Here is a 17894-nt window from a genome sequence, read left to right on the forward strand (position 1 = left end):
ACCAGAAAAAATCCACTGATCTTTTCCAAAAAGATTTCCAGGAAAACATTGGACTAACTTTTCATTATATGAAAAATGTATACTGTCATGAAGTAATCAATATAAAAGTTAATTTACATGTTTTGATATGTCTGGTGCAAGTCATAACATCAAAGAGAAACATACACAGACACAATACTTTACTTTGCACAAACATCGATACCGGGGTTTATATGTCTCTAGTTTAAGATGTGCATATTTGCATTGTCATCATCTTTTCAAATTGGGTTTGCTGAGGAAAACATGGTTTAAATATACAGTACATACATTCAATTTCCACATTTCAATCCACTTAGTGGATCAAATAAGCCTCACATTTAATGGCGACAAATTGGTAATCATTTCTCCTCAGTAGAATTTACCAGCTCAGCAGGGCCAGGTTTGGGTCTGGCTGGGGGAAAGTGGGGGGAAATGAGGTGAGAAATAAACCGCTCTGCATCCCAAATGGCACCCTATTCCCTATATAGTGCACTACTTTTGACCAGGGCTGATAGTGGATGAAGAGGGGATGGTGGACAAAAGAACCTGGTGGGCGAAAAGATAAGAAAATTGAAAAAGTCAGTCATCACCACCACCACCAGTGTATTCTGTTCATCAAAGTGGAAATATCCACAGTGTGCTGCAAAGATGCTGTTAGACTTTCCATTTTGATCTCTGTATAGGATATGGGGCTCCCTTCCCTTGATGGATATGGGGCTCCCTTGCTAAGTGAACAAAATATATATTGTTCTGCAAGAGGTGATATCAGTTAAGCCTTGTTCATATTGGCAGTTTGAAGTGACTCAAATCCTATTTTCTGGCATATCCAAATCTGTTCTTTTTCCTGCAGTCTGAACAGCCAAAATGCACATGGAATCTAATATTTCAAGCAAATCTAATTCCTGGCCATGCGCCTTGTGTCTGAATGGGCAAATCTGATTAATTTGTACTCAAGTGGTTTTTAAACTGCTATTTGGCATATCTTGTTGCTTGCTAGCTATTCTGTTGACAGTTTGCCAAGAACATGTGGTAGCTAACTAGCTTGTTAATTGTTTATAAAACAAATGAGTGAATGTGATAGAAAGCTAAACAGCTAGCTAGCTAGTTCAGTGCTGTGGCTAGCCAAAAATGACTAGTTTTGAAAGTTGGATCATCTTATCCTTTGAGGCTTTAAAAGTGTTCTTATACTATGATTTTGAACATTCAAAACAACTGGGAAACGACATTGGCAGGCATTGTTGTCTCCTTAACTTGTTACATAACTTCTGAGTGATAATAAGCACAATCACCACCACCAATCAGCCTACACCACTGTGGACACACCTGTAGTTACTATGACAACTAGTGTAGCCATGTCAGCAAATGATTTGCTGTCTGAACACACAAAAATCTGATTTGGTCACTTGTAACTTCCTGTTTGGGCAGTCCGTATTCCAAAACAGATTTGAAAAACAAAACCAGCCTTAGCACTGCACAGCTGATTCAAATGATCAACTCACCATCAAGCTTCAAGTCGTATTTATGCATTCATTTGTGATGCTATCATTGATATGATCATGTTATTGTCACATGCTACACATGCACATGTGTGTGCACATGCATCTATCCAATGTTATCATGGTTTGTTATAAGATATATTATTTTGGATGGTACGTTAAACGGGTGTCCTGACTCTCTGTGGTCACTAAAGACCCTATGGCACTTAGGGGTGTTTACCCCGGTGTCCTGGCTAAATTCCCAATCTGGCCCTCATACCATCACTGTCACCTAATCGTCCCCAGCTAACAATTGGCTCATTCATCCCTCTCCTCTCCCCTGTAACTATTCCCCAGGTCGTTGCTGTAAATGAGAATGTGTTCTCAGTCAACTTACCTGGTAAAATAAGAGTAAATAAAAAATATTATACTTTAGTCATTCACAATGACCTGGTGATGTAAAAGTCTAATAATGACATTATCTTCCATATACCTACAGATACCTTGCAATTGGAGATTCCTTCAAAACAATTGCTGATAGTTACAAGGTTGGGTGACAAGGGCCATCTGGGACTGCCTCCTGGAGGAATTCAGGCGTGTGAAGGCTATCTGTGTCCTGCATAACTTCATGAGAATGGACACGAGGACCAGGAGGGGATCTGCAGCTCACTGCCGTGTGCCAGAGGAGAAGTCAGCTGCTCTGCAGGATGTTTCAACGATGGGGTCCAACAACGCAGCAAGAGAGACAATCCGTGTGCGGGAGATTTTCACCTCCTACTTCTTCGAAGAGGGTGTTGTTCCCTGGCAACACCATAGACCACACTATGCACAACACATTGTAATAAGAGTATTCTTCCATTTACTTAGCTATGTCAACTGCAGTTATTCAATTCCCAGTTTCTCTCCTTTGATGTCTACTTCTCAGGTGAGGGTGCTGTTTAGGTAAGGGTGTGATGTCTGTACAAAAACAAAACAGGCTATTTTAAGTCTCCCGTATATAAATGTTTTTGAACAATTACACACCCTATAACCCACACACTGATGTATCAATCTGATTTATGGCTTGTTGTGCAGTAAGCAAGCTCAGGTGTATAACTGTGAATCATTCCACCTTCAAAGAATAACTTCATGAGAATGGAGTACTTTATACTTTTCAGTATAAAGTACTCTGCAGCCACTTAGTGTGGACACCAGGTGAAGCCACAAACACAGATTCTTGTTGAACACAGTCTCTTTAACGACCTTATTTTTTCAATAACAGTCTCTCTCCTTTACTTCATCCCTCTCCCCCATTCTCCCTAAATCCTCTAGGTTATATCAGCTGTGTTGGTGAGCCCCTCCTGCATCTGAACTGGCTGACACATAGAGGGCGCCGCATGATCAGAGGTGAGAGGTCACTTGGTTGGGTCAACAGGAAGTATTATTAAAGAGATACTTTACATTGAAATACAGATATTTACATTTACATTTAAGTCATTTAGCAGACGCTCTTATCCAGAGCGACTTACAAATTGGGATAGAGATGTAGTAGTCCCAGAGTTAATGATCCAAGGTCAGTTTTGCATTTCACCTCCTGATTATGATGACTGACAATGTTAGAATAAAAAAAAGGCTTATACATGATATATCTCTTTCCATCTGTCTCTCGTCTGCAGGTATGTTTTGATGTGAGAGAGGATGCCAACCCCCCAGTCCCGTCATCGCCACCTCACACGCTCTTAAGATAACCTTCGGGCAAACTGGGAGCCCAAGGCTGGTTAGGAGACATCGCTAGAGACACTATTATGTAATTGTGATGAACTGAGAGAATATTAGGGTAGCACTGTGATTCATTAATCATATGCTGTCTTCCCTGCTCCTATGTTCTTACTTCTTTCCCTTTCTGTCTTTTACACCTCTCTCGCCACCACTTTCTTCCTTTGTTTTTATAATGCACACCAGATGTGCACTTGAACTTGTATTTATAATATAATATGACAATTATAATATTTATAATGCATGTATTATGTGTTTATAATATTTGGTTAATTAACTTCTTTCAATAAAGCATTCCACATTCTCTACTGGTTGAAATTAAGTCTCTCATTTGATGAAATACTACACTTATCCTGTGTTCTCAGATCAATGCAGATGAAGGAAATTAGATATTGAGATGAACTGGTTTTAGAGTATTGACATGATGAATATGAAGTGTAGTGTACTGTTTTCTTTTTATTCTGTATACTGTATATGAATTACAAATCAGCCTTTACCCATTAAATCATGTTTCTAGTCTATTGCATAGTTACAATGTGTAATGTCCCAGCACCAGGATTGGTAAATACTGTTTAAGTGTATAATTGTAATACATACATGCAGACACAGCATCATTCAAAGACTGGAATTTGATACTCCTGGTATTGGTTATGACTGAAAAAGAATGTCTCACAGACATTTATCCCTGAACTGCACCTTTATTTGCCAAGGTAGAGTACATCAAAACAACTTGCACCAATTCTGTGCTTTTTTTCCCTCAATCCAGTTTTTCCCATTGTAGTGAGGTTCAGTCTCCATGGAACCACGAAGGTTCGAAGGAAAGAACAAAGTGTTATTCAACTTGAGTATGGTGAAGAGGTGAAGCAACACATTTTTTCAGAGCATGAAGCTCGTCTCCTATCTGTTAGTCCCCCAACACTAAAAAAACTTCCCATTCCTGAAGCCTATTTACCTCTTTGATCACTTTGTTGCATATGTTGATGAGAGGTGATGGAACAATCGTCTGACAACCTCCTCTTATTTACCTGTGAACAGCCTCTCTGAGGAAACCAACACAGTCAAGTAACATGAATGAAACTATGAAACTGACACAATTGGCTAGGCTACTGTCTGCCAAAAGTCTGCATCTCCACTGAGAGAGTGACATCAAATGAAGGGGGGGACGGGGGGGACACAGCCAGCCTGTCATGGTTAGGAGCCAAAGTGAGTTCCGTGGGCTTACTTTGATGCCACTTTTCCCAGACTCAAGTAATACATAATATACAGCAAACTATTCATGTAGTTGTGATGTTTGTTGTTCACAAACAGGTTGTTCCCATCAGCAGGAATCAGAGAAACAGGAAGAGAACTTCATGATAATATTCTCAGAGAGAGAAGGAGCCATATGTCACCCTAGACACATCAACAGCGGACACTATTAGTTCAGTTTGAACTGGTTATGTACCAGACATTACACAATGAACATAGCTAATGAATATTAAAAACTTCAGAGAAAAAAATGGCTTTCCAGTTTAGTTGGTATTTAAGAGAAAAATCAGGGGCTTTGAGCTAGGATCAGGTCCCCCCCTGTCCATGTAATCTTGTTGATTGTGATCTAAAATGCAAAACTGATCCTAAATCAGCAGTCCTACTCTGAGACGCTTGACACATACAGTCCTGGATCTTTTTATAAAACAGCCCACCCATATTATATGCGGTCATAACTTTGGACTAGAGAGGAGAATATCTCATAAGGTCCACTCAACCAGAGGCTCAGGCTGGGTGATTGTTGTAAAAACCAGTCAAGCAGTGAGATGTCTGATATCTGAGCAAATCCTCACTGTGACAGGCAGATCACACACATTCTGATCCTCAAATCAATCATACAGTATATCAAATCATAAACAAATACAGACAAATGCCGTTCAAAACCAAACCTTATATCAAAGAGCTCACAAACACTTGGAACTGAATTATGAAAATGTTTCCTAAAACATATGGTGATGGGAATTTCATTGTAATATGGGATAATAACAATGGCATACTGTGGCACAAATCTGTGGCTCCCCGTTGATACAACAGATGTGAAAATGGCCCCATTTCAACTAGTAACACCAATGACTGTTTGTCTGTCTCTTCATCAAACCAAATACTATATTTCCTCTAATCTATGTTGCCTTGTAGTAGAGTGAGCATTTTAACAAATGGCGTGGCAGGTAGCCTAGTGATTAAGAACATTGGGCCAGTAACCGAACGGTTGCTGGCTCAAATCCCTGAGCCAAATAGTTGAACAATCTGTCAGTGTGCCCTTGAGCAAGGCACTTAACCCTAATTGCTCATGTAAGTCACTCTGAATAAGAACATCTGATTAAATGTAGCTTTTAATGTCAGTGGAATCAATCAATAAGAAAGACTTAATTTAACCTTTTTTCTTTTTGCAAAACAATAGCACTCTCTCAAACGATCTACTCACTGTCTGGGATAACATATTGAGGATATTGTTATGGGTTTCTTTACTACAGCAATGGTTAATGAATAATACAACAAGTTGTTGAGTAACAGCAAATACAATAAGAGTTAAAGTCTGTTTCAGTTATCGTCTGTTACAGTGGACAGTAATAATTACAGCTTTATTACATCAATATAGATTTAAAGTTGACTGGTTTCCCTAATGCATGAAATAAGATTAAAACATTTCCCTTGTGCTGATTCACAGACAGATCAGACAGTCTGTCTGGCCATCAGTATTTTTGAAAGCATGCAGACTAGTTGACTGAACTTATGTCTGGTTTCACTGCAACTTCACACAACCAACACAGCTAAATGCAGACCTGACATTTTAACACTGCAATCATATAAAAAGCCTTTGTCTCCCTCCCTCCCTGTCTAGACCTGATGTACTCACTATACAGATCTGTAAACAATGCAGAAGTAAATCTGCACGTTGACTTGCTCTAGTAATGGTTGTGTTTCTGATACTATACCTTTATATAGCAGCCCAATCAACAAATATGGATGCAAATCATAATACATTTTGTTGAAGCAACAGATGATAGAAAACAGCTGTTGTTCCATGTTGTTCCATCATGATAATCTGTCCTGAATTTAGGACATTGCACAACTTTCCCAAATAAACCAAGTACAGTATATAGCACTGAATAGTCTCTAGTCCCTGCATGGTGTATATACTGTAACGTGAGAGTCTGATCAATTTCCCATGAAAATGGTAAGTAATTTACCAAATTAACAGTAACTTCTGTCAATCATCAAACCATTATTGTCTTTGAAGAAGACTTAGATGATGTCCAAGGAAAGTTCCAAGGCCATACATTTGTCTCATAATTTGCATGTTTGTATACTCAAATGTTTACCGCATCTGACTGGGACTGCTTTTAAGTATTTTGAAGGTAGGAAAACACTCTTTAAGAATCCATAGCAACATAATACATAATTGCTCATACTGGGAATAAGGGTTTTTGTATGCTCCTCTGACCAAACACCCTATTGGCTCTTTCTTGACGAACACTGTAAGGATGACATTCATCAGAAGAGCAATATACACCCACACCCACAACCCTACTGTAAAAATATATACATAAAAAAGCCTAACATTTTAGTTAAATCATTACAGCACACTACCCCAATAGAATGCCACTGGTTAGGCATGATGTGCTCTATGTTCAGCTGGCGTTAAGGCGGCGCTAATGTCAACATGTGAGGTCTTTAAATTAAAAACGTGTGCCAATTTCAAGCAGCGCTACTCGTGATAACTCACCAAAAGCTGGTCTTAGCGGTAACGCAATTGGTTATGGTATCGATTTTGCCAGTGGAGGCGCACAGTAGCCTATAACCAATGCTTTATTAAAATATCACAAGCAACAAAACAGTTAGACATTCCCGTTTTTTCATTATATTGGATATTATTTCTGTCCATATGTAGCTTCTGTGGACTCATTAGGCATATGTGTGATGCCCATTGAATGGAAGGTGTCAGTTACTGTAGGAAGCCTGTTTAGGAACATCAAGTTATTACAATAGTCTGCTTATTGTTTTTCCTTTATCATTTACTTAAAATATGACAACTTCAACTTTCATCTGTTGAATTTAACTGTCAAATGGCGAGAATTCTGCTATCCTTGGTGCTGAATCCGCTTGTAGCCTAGGCTATTTTCCTGTTCTTTTGTTTACGTTTTACGTGGCTAACTCACTAACAGCCCATATCAACGGCGATGGTAGACTAATCTTATTATAATGTTTGGGGCAATGTCCAAATGTTCATGCCTCAAGCATGCAGTGCATTTTCGAAATGCGAACGCAATGACGAATATTTCCATGTTGAAGCCAATAAAAAAAACTAGATTAGCAACATGTTTGTTATAACTAGGCCTATTGTAGGGTTATTGTGTACTATTTAAATTAATAAACGTCATATTTAGAAATGTTGTTGTTTTGTTTAAAAAAACAGATGGATTGCTTTTTGTTAATTAGAAAGATTCATGGGTTTATGGTGAGAACATGCATTGGTCGAATGCAATGCCATTCCGTCTGCTATTTCTGGAGAAGTGCAAATATGATCTATGGTTCCATGATGTTTATAAAACGTACAATTTTGGAGCAGTATAACCATAGAGATCCTATTAAATTAGCCTGGTCTCATACATTAGATGTAATATAGTAAACTAAACCCCCGAGACACTCAAATTAGTATGATATGTTAAGTTTGTTATGGTTACATAAGACAGAATGTTACTTAATGCAAAAACGAAAAAGTAGGGTTGTTGGTCAGGGTGGATGGGTTGGCATATAACGGCAATGTCTATCAACCTAAAGGTTACAAGTTCAAATCTAATCTTGGACAACTTTAACATTTTTGCTAATTAGCAACTTTTCAACTGGCTACTTACTGCTTTTTACCTACTTTGCAACTACTTAGCATGTTAGCTAACATTTCCCCTAACCCTCGCCCTAACCCTAACCCATAGCCTAGCTAACTTTTGCCACCTAACCAACTAGCTAGAATTCGTAACATATCATACGGTTTGCAAATTTGTAACATATTGTACATTTTGCTAATTCATAGCATATAATACAAATTGTAATTCAAAACATATTACACAAAATAGGTGATGGATATCCACAAATTACTACATCACAGGAGGTTGGTGGCACCTTAATTGGGGAGGACAGGCTAGTGGTAATGGCTGGAGCTGTCACGATCGTGTGGAGGAGAGACGGACCAAGGTGCAGCGGGATATGAATACATCTTCTTTTATTAGAACGACGAAGATGAACACGAAACACTTATACAAACTATACAAAACAACAAACGACCGTGAAGCTAKAAACGAAAGTGCASACACAAYCTACTTACGTTCAACATAGACAATTACCCACAAACACCTAAAGCCTATGGCTACCTTAAATATGGCTCCCAATCAGAGACAACAATAACCAGCTGTCTCTGATTGAGAACCAAATCAGACAACCATAGACTTTCCTAAACACCTACACTCAACCATAGACATACCTAGACACATACACTCAACACAAACCCATACAATACAACCAACACCCCCTATACCATATAATCACCCAAAACACACACATACCCCATGTCACACCCTGACCTAACTAAAATAATAAAGAAAACAAATAATACTAAGGCCAGGGCGTGACAGGAGCGGAATAGGTGGAACGGTATCAAACACATAGACACATAGTTTCCATATGTTTGATGCCATTCCATTTGCGCCGTTCCAGCCATATTATGAGCCGTCCTCCCTTCAGCAGGCTCCACTGTACTACAGACTATAAGAAAAATAACATACTAAATGGAGTGTCTCGGATATAGAATAGAATAATATGAAATACTCTGAGACCAAGTTGATTACATTTGTATTCTAATTCCCAATTATATGAGTATAGGATAACAGTGAGTGGACATTCACCCTTTCTCTTTATATTGGATCTTGGTCCAGCTCCGGAGAAAAGTTTGGATGTGCGTAAAAACCCCTCCATAGTCTAAGTTGCCTTGTCTGCATTATACGCCCAAAGGGAGCAATTATGGTGCCTGTAACTGTAGACATAGTCTCTTTAAAACAATGTTTTTCCATATTGAAACAATGCAATTAGAACAATGTGGACTGCAAACATGTTTAAAATATTTAGCAAATATTGGGCAGGCTAATAAACAAACTAGGCTATAACAGACTAACATTCAAATTGGAGTTGATGACAACGCTATACATAAAAGACTATAAATACACAACTTGAAGAAACTACATATTTAGCCATGGAGCACGTTCTGATTGGCCAGTGAGGGGCCAAGCCTTACACACCCACAACTTGTTAATTTATCAAAACTCCCTTCGAGCCACCGCCAGCTACTGCGGCCATTATTCCAGTTGTGAAGAATATTTCTGACATACTCCAGGACCTATAATTATATAAAAAATTATAATAAAATACAAATATTGTTGTATATCAACAATGACAAGACCCGGGGTCTGACAACTTGGATGGAAAATTACAGAGGATAATAGCGGATGTTATTGACACTCCAATTTGCCATATCTTCAATCTAAGTCTACTAGAAAGTGTGTACCCTCAGGCCTGGAGAGAAGCAAAAGTCATTCCCCTACCCAAGAATAGTAAAGCCCCCTTTACTGGCTCAAATAGCCGACCAATCAGCCTGTTACCAACCCTTAGTAAACTTTTGGAAAAAATGTGTGTGACCAGATACAATGCTATTTTAAGTAAACAAATTGACAATAGACTTTCAGCACGCGTATAGGGAAGGATGTTCAACAAGCACAGCACTTACACAAATGACTGATGATTGGCTGAAAGAAATGAATGATAAAAACTTTCAACATTATCGATCATAGTCTGCTGCTGGAAAAATGTATGTGTTATGGCTTTACACCCCCTGCTATTATGTGGATAAATAATTACCTGTCTGACAGAACACAGAGCGTGTTCTTTAATGGAAGCCTCTCCAACATAATCCAGGTAGAATCAGGAATACTTTTTTCAATCTTTACTAATGACATGCCACTGGCTTTGTCTCTATGTAGGCGGATGACTCAACATTGTACACGTCAGCTACTACAGCGACTGAAATGACTGCAACACTTAACAAAGAGCTGGGTGGCAAGGAATAAGTTAGCCCTAAATATTTCAAAAACTAAAAGCATTGTATTTGGGACAAATCATTCACTAAACCATAAACCTCAACTAAATCTTGCAATGAATAATGTGGAAATTGAGAAAGTTGAAGTGACTAAACTGCTTGGAGTAACCCTGGATTGTAAACTGTCATGGTCAAAACATGTTGAAACAACAGTAGCTAAGATGAGGCGATGTCTGTTCATAATAAAGCGTTACTCTGCCTTCTTAACAAAACTATCAACGAGGTAGGTCCTACAGGCCCTAGTTTTGTCGCACCTGGACTAAATCAAATCAAATCAAATTATATTTGTTACATACACATGGTTAGCAGATGTTAATGCGAGTGCAGCGAAATGCTTGTGCTTCTAGTTCCGATTATGCAGTAAAATCTAACAAATAATCTAACAAATTCACAACAACTACCTTATACACACAAATACACACACATGTAAAGAGATGAATAAGAATATGTACATATAAATATATGGATGAGCCATGGCGTGCGGCATAGGCAAGATGCAGTAGAAGGTGTAGAATACAGTATATACATATGAGATGAGTAATGTAGGATATGTAAACATTATTAAATTGGCGTTATTTAAAGTGACTATTGATACCTTTATTAAGTCTGTTTATTTAAGTGGCCAGAGATTTGAGTCTGTATGTTGGCAGCAGCCTCTCTATGTTAGTGATGGCTGTTTAACAGTCTGATGGCCTTGAGATAGAAGCTGTTTTTCAGCCTCTCGGTCCCCGCTTTGATGCACCTGTACTGACCTTGCCTTCTGGATGGTAGCGGTGTGAACAGGCAGTGGCTCGGGTGGTTGTTGTCCTTGATGATCTTTTTGACCTTCCTGTGACATCGGGTGCTGTAGGTGTCCTGAAGGGCAGGTAGTTTGCCCCCGGTGATGCGTTGTGCAGACCGCACTACCCTCTGGAGAGCCTTGCGGTTGAGCGTGGTGCAATTGCCGTACCAGGCAGTGATACAGCCCGACAGGATGCTCTCAATTGTGCATCTGTAGAAGTTTGTGAGTGTTTTAGATGACAAGCCAAATTTCTTCAGCCTCCTGAGGTTGAAGAGGCGCTGTTGCGACTTCTTCACCACGCTGTCTGTGTGGGTGGACCATTTCAGTTTGTCCGTGATGTGTACGCCGAGGACCTTAAAACGTTACACCTTCTCCACCACTGTCCCGTCGATGTGAATGGGGGGGTGCTCCCTCTGCTGTTTCCTGAAGTCCACGATCATCTCCTTTGTTTTGTTGACTACTGTTCAGTCATGTGGTCAGGTGCCACAAAGAGGGACTTAGGAAAATGACAATTGACTCAGAACAGGGCAGGGCAGCACAGCTGGCCCTTAAATGTACACGAAGAGCTAATATGTATAACATGCATGTCAATCTCTCATGGCTCAAAGTGGAGGAGAGATTGACTTCATCGCTACTTGCTTTTGTAAGAAGTGTTGACAAGTAAACTACTAGCACACAGCTCGGACACCCATGCATACCCCACAAGACAAGACATGTCACCAGAGGTCTCTTCACAATCCCCAAGTCCAGAACAGACTATGGGAGGTGTACAGTACTACTTAGAGCCATGAATACATGGAACTCTATTCCACGTCAGGTAACTGATGCAAGCAGTAGAATCAGATAACAAAAAACAGATACAAATACATATTATGGAACAGCAGGGATTGTGGAGACACACACACAGGTACAGACCCACGCTAGCACACGCGTACATTGTAATATTGTTGAATGGTTTTATTATACATGTTGTATTGTAGATATGAAGTGGTTTAATATTGGTATATGATATACTGTTTTATCATTTAAATGTTTTATTTCACTAGTCCTGCATGTTGGAGCTCAAGGCCTAAGATGTTCACTGTACCCTGCAATCACACCTGCAACCCTGTACATGTGACTATTAAACAATCTGAATCTGATCTTTTGTTTTATGTGTGATGTAAGTGCATTATTGTGTTTGGACCCCAGGAAGAGTAGCTGTTGCCTTGGCAGCAGCTAATGGGGATACCTAAAATAATGCAGCACTAAGATTTACCTTTGCATTAGGTAGGTTTGTTAAAACAGAGCCCTGTGAAACCAAGGCTGCATCCCAAACAGCTCTGGTCAAATGTAGTGCACTATATAGGGAGCAGGGTTCCATTTGGGATGCATCCTTGGTTTCACAGGGCTCTGTTTTATCTGTGATGTAAATGCAAAGGTAAATCAGGGAATAGGGTGCCATTTGGGATGCATACAATGTATTCACCCTGTGTATCATTATATACTCTCCCATTAATTCACCTTGAGTAGCAAAAGGTCAATAGATCGTAAATGGAAGGGAATAGGCTTAGGCACTTTGAATGAGCATAGGTTTTAATATAAAACCCCTTATGAAATAATCTGTAGCATGTTCTGAGGATTAGTGTGTCCAGAACAAACGGCTGTGTAATCCTAAAATGTGACCTGTTGCCAAGAGGACAATAGAAATGATTGTCAGGGCTTTCATGAAAATGAGAGTGAATTTAAATAACAGGAGATGGAGGCAGAGAATTGTCAAATGCCATTTTAATTGTTTATATTTTTGTATATATATATTACAATTTATTTAATATCCAAAACATACAATATACTTGCAGTGAAGCGACTCAACAACTACACCACACCAGTCATCCAACAGACTCCATTCAGAGCGACACAGAGAAGCAAGGGCACGTCGACAGATCTCCCACCAGGCCAAAACAACAGGCACCCGAACCCTCCAAGATCCCCCCACAGTTCCCCAATAGCTGTCCCTCAACCATCCAAGACCCATCCCACAGTCCCCCCTCAAGAATAAAAATACAAAATAAAACATTTTCTTTTTTACAAAAAAGACAATTAATTCCATTCACCACACCCAAGAACCCCCCAATGCACCAACAGCCAAGAAAATGAACTAAAGAGAAAAAAGAAAAAGACAAAAGAAAACATCAAACAGCATTGCAAAAAATATATAAATAAAAATAAATAAATAAACTAAGGACATCAAGGACAACTAAAATCATAACAGCAATGCCAACTCTATATGTTTGAGTGCATGTCTGGCACTACGTCCGTCCGTGTATGCGTCTATTTGAATAAGAGTGTGTGTATATGCATGTGTACAAACACCTGCCCGGCATCAGCCTCAGGCAAACCGGCATTAGTTGTAAAAACACTGCCCCTCAGTGTCATTCAAACTTACTTTAAAAAAACGTTTTTACATTATGAAGGTGCTCCCGAGTGGCATCTCAGTTCAATGTAAAATATATATTTTTTTAAATTAAAGTCTCATGCAATGTAGGCCTGCAATGACCACCACATATAGGCTACTGTAGGCTATATCATAGAAACCAAAAGCTATTTCCATGTGAAAATGTTATGGGATTTGCTCCATTTGTTTTGTTGGTAGGCCTACATTATGCTCAAATAGCCACAATAGCCTATTGGCTACTGTCTAAAACTGTAAGGGTACATCCTCGGTGTTCACTGTAAACGCGTGCCGGCAGTTGCACACTGCAGTACCTGGTTTGAATCCAGGCTGTATCACATCCGTCTGTGATTGGGAGTCCCATAGGGCACCACACAATTAGCCCAGCGTCGTTTGGGTTTGGCCAGGGTAGGCTGTCATTGTAAATAAGATTTTTTTCTTAACTGACTTGCCTAGTTAAATAAAGGTTAAATAAAAAAATGAATGGTTTGACATTAATTAATGATTTTTTACTTGGTCTGTAAAACCATGGGCCAAATAGGTGACTGTAAATTGCATTGTTTTGTGTTTACAAAATACAATGGATTATTATTACTACACAGAGAATTAGACAGTGTAGGCTACCCCTCTGCCTTTTGGCTTATTTGCATATTCAAGCCTGTTTGAAAATACAACACTGCCCCTTTAATTAAGACACACTTTTTACCTGACGGGTTTTTCAAAGACAGCTTGAAATGTAGCCTATACGTTTTGTGCTCTTGTAGGAAGCAGTAACTCCCTATTGCTGACTTATAATTATTCATAACTGGGCTAATAACTTGCTAACTATCAAAGAATATCAACAAATGTGCACACGCTTGGCTTTGCGCTGTGACCTGAACCGATCTGAAAAGCGCATTCACTCGCGTGTGATTGAAAGACCGCTCGTGGGCTACCCCAGCCAATAGAATTCTACCCCTTTGCGCTCTGGCTCTGCCTACAACAAAATCAATCTTGCAAAGTTAGATTTGTTTTGGTTTGTTGGATTGAAAATGGGCTGATATAATGTTGATTCGATCACAGATTTTTCTGTATTTAAATAGTGCAAATTAAAGGGGCGAACTCAGTGAAGTTCAATCTCTTACGTCTCTGCGCAGCATGGCATTTCTTGTTCGCGGCAGTACTGGAGGAAGTGCGCGACCGCGCACGCGCACAGTTTAGCGTGAACATTGCTTACAGTATAACAATATGAGAATCAAATTCATCACAGTGCATTTTTTTGTTGCCTCCAACATGAGATACATTTATACAGTTCTTATATCACTTTAATCCTTGTGGAAATGAGTTGTGCTGCACAGGTGATTCGTTTCACGGTGATCCTATTTGTAATCATGTATGTAGATGACATTTTACGGCCACTGGCAAACCTTAGCATAAATAACATAAATATATTCACAATAACCACCAGTGACAAATTATTCCTGCGTTTATTTCGGGCTATAGGCTATGATTTATAGCCTACAAAGGCACCCTCAAGGCAAACGTTATAAACAAATGGTATATTGTTTGATCTTCTGTCCACATTCAACTCCTTGCAACAACTCATAATTTGTCTACTGACCTTTTCTTGTCGACCTCCTCCTTCTCCTTTTGAACTGGCTTCTCAGCTCACAATCTGAAGTTCCCACAGTTCGGGTGCTGTTTCCAAGAACCGCAGCCATGAGGCACAAGAATAAACTCCTACAGTGGCCGTGGAAGGCTTTTCCCTTGTTGAGAACTGGTGAAATGAGAAGCGGAGACTTTCCAAGTAAAGTCCCGGACTATTTCACTGAAGCGCGGTAGTGATATGTGTGAGTTTTACCGCCGTTATCTCCCTGCTGCTGTTTTGGGGGGCCACCTACATTCTTGCTGTGACAGCCTTTTTATAAAGTGACATCATTTAGACTGGATAGGAGAACCAGCACACGCTCGAAGGGCTTAGCACTGTATTTTGCTCTAATGCGAAGTGATGTGTGCTTTGTTCCCCTGTTCAAAATGAACAACAATATGCATTAAACATAGTTTTATGTGCAAGAACGCAACACATTTATGCTGTTTTTTGGGGGGAATATGCGCAATTGCACATATCCTCAGGATAGCGCAAGTGTATTCAGGGTTGGGGAGTAACGGAGTAGAGTAATGGATTACAAAAAACAGTAGCTGTAATCCGGTACGTTACCAGCAAAATATTGTAATCAGATTACAGATACTTTTGAAAAACTAGATGATTACTTCGAGGATTACTTTTAAATTCAGAAAGGAGGTTTGCAAAAAAATATGACATCCAAATCAGCATTGAAAAAAATGCACGTTTAAGTTTGTTGCACCTGAGGGAGTCTGACCACAAATCAGAGAACACTATGATGACACACAGAATGGGTTTGATAGATCGCGGGAAAAGAGCAGGAATAAGCTTTTGTAGGCTACAGTCCATGCTATGTCTTCCAATGTTACGACTGCTGTCGGCATCCAAAGATGATCCAACTTGAATAGACGCTTGGAGGTAAGGATGACAGCAGTGGTGTGGTCTACGGCGATACGGATATCACTTATTATTGATATCTACATAGCGCATTGATGTGAATCACACTGCTGCTCTCCCATTTAGCTATTTGCGCCTTACATATTGTGGTTGTTATTTATGGCTGTTCACAAATCTAAATGTGTATTTGAACCCAATAATGGTTGAAGCTGCCTATCAATCATTGTTTTTGAAACCAGTGGACAGCCAGTGAAAAATGGCTCTTGCAACAGCTGCACATTGCGGATCACAGCCTATGGAATAAAAGTGGGGCTTTTATTATTGCTCAATCTAATTCATGCTGATAAATACTTTTAATCCATAGACCTAATAGACACATGTTTAAACTCGCACACTTTTGATAGATTAAAGGGGCAATATGTACTTGCTACATCCATTTTGGACTTATAAATTCAAATAGCCACCCTTTGCCTTGATGACAGCTTTGCACACTCTTGGCATTCTCTCAACCAGCTTTTCCAACAGTCTTAAAGGAGTTCCCACATATGCTGAGCACTTGTTGGCTGCTTTTCCTTCACTCTTCGGTCCAACTCATCCCAAACCATCTCAATTTGGTTGAGGTCGGCTGATTGTGGAGGCCACGTCATCTAATGCAGCACTTCACCACTCTCCTTCTTGGACAAATTACACAGCCTGGAGAGGTGTTGGGTCACTGTCCTGTTGAAAAACAAATGATAGTCCCACTAAGCTCAAACCAGATGGGATGGCGTATTGCTGCAGAATGCTGTGGTAGCCATGCTGGTTAAGTGTGCCTTGAATTCTAAATCAATCACAGACAGTGTCACCAGCAAAGCACCCCCACACCATAACACCTCCTCCTCCATGCTTTACGGTGGGAAATACACATGCAGAGAGCATCTGTTCACCCACACGCGTCTCACAAAGACACAAAGGTTTGAACCAAAAATCTCAAATGTGGACTCTAGACCAAAGGACACATTTCACAGGTCTAATGCCCAATGCTTGTGTTTCTTGGCCCAAGCAAATCTCTTCTTATTATTGGTGTCCTTTAGTAGTGGGTTATTTGCAGCAATTCGACCATGACGGCCAGATTCACACTGTCTCCTCTGAACAGTTGATGTTGAGATGTGTCTGTTACTTGAACACTGTGAAGCATTTTTTTGGGCTGTTCTTGCCATAATATGGACTTGGTCTTCTACCTTGTCACAACACAACTGATTGGCTCAAAGGAAAGAAATTCCACAAATGTACTTTTAAGAAGGCACACCTGTTAATTGAAATGCATTCCAGGTGACTACCTCATGAAGCTGGTTGAGAGAATGCCAAGGGTGGCTATTTAAAGAATCTCAAATATAAAATATATTTTGATTTGTTTAACACTTTTCCATTGATTCTTGAAGAATATAACTTATAAATGCCTCATGAGCTTAGTTCAACTGTCACACTCCATGAGACCCCAAAATATAAGCTTGTTTTACTCCAATGTTTGTAAACATTGTACATGTAATCAAACACTGTATAGCCTCATAACATGGTTAAAACAATAATTTAGATATCATGGATGGTCAGTCGTTGCATCCATAGCTCTGTCTATTTAAACAGCTGCATATTATCAAGATGTCAAAGTGTCACCAACAAAAAGTAAAAGAATAGGCAATGCAGCATATGGCATTCATTTTTCACATGTAAATAGCACTTTTCAGTAGTGGTCAAAGCATGCCATTCCATGAGCGCAGCATATA

The 17894-nt window shown here is 39.6% G+C and overlaps 1 protein-coding gene across 1 annotated transcript in view; it reads right to left on the reverse strand.

Annotated features, from left to right (window-relative positions):
• The window catches only part of LOC111979047 (double-stranded RNA-specific editase B2-like), a 37221-nt gene extending 21890 nt beyond the window's left edge, over positions 1-15331 (reverse strand). Inside the window, exon 1 of the mRNA XM_070448915.1 lies at positions 15232-15331. Within this exon, the coding sequence (XP_070305016.1) occupies positions 15232-15331 (100 nt within the window). The remainder of the gene's footprint in view (positions 1-15231) is intronic.
• Between the last annotated feature and the right edge of the window lie 2563 nt (positions 15332-17894).

Source organism: Salvelinus sp. IW2-2015, linkage group LG19, assembly GCF_002910315.2.
Source record: "Salvelinus sp. IW2-2015 linkage group LG19, ASM291031v2, whole genome shotgun sequence".
Lineage (NCBI taxonomy): Eukaryota > Metazoa > Chordata > Actinopteri > Salmoniformes > Salmonidae > Salvelinus > Salvelinus sp. IW2-2015.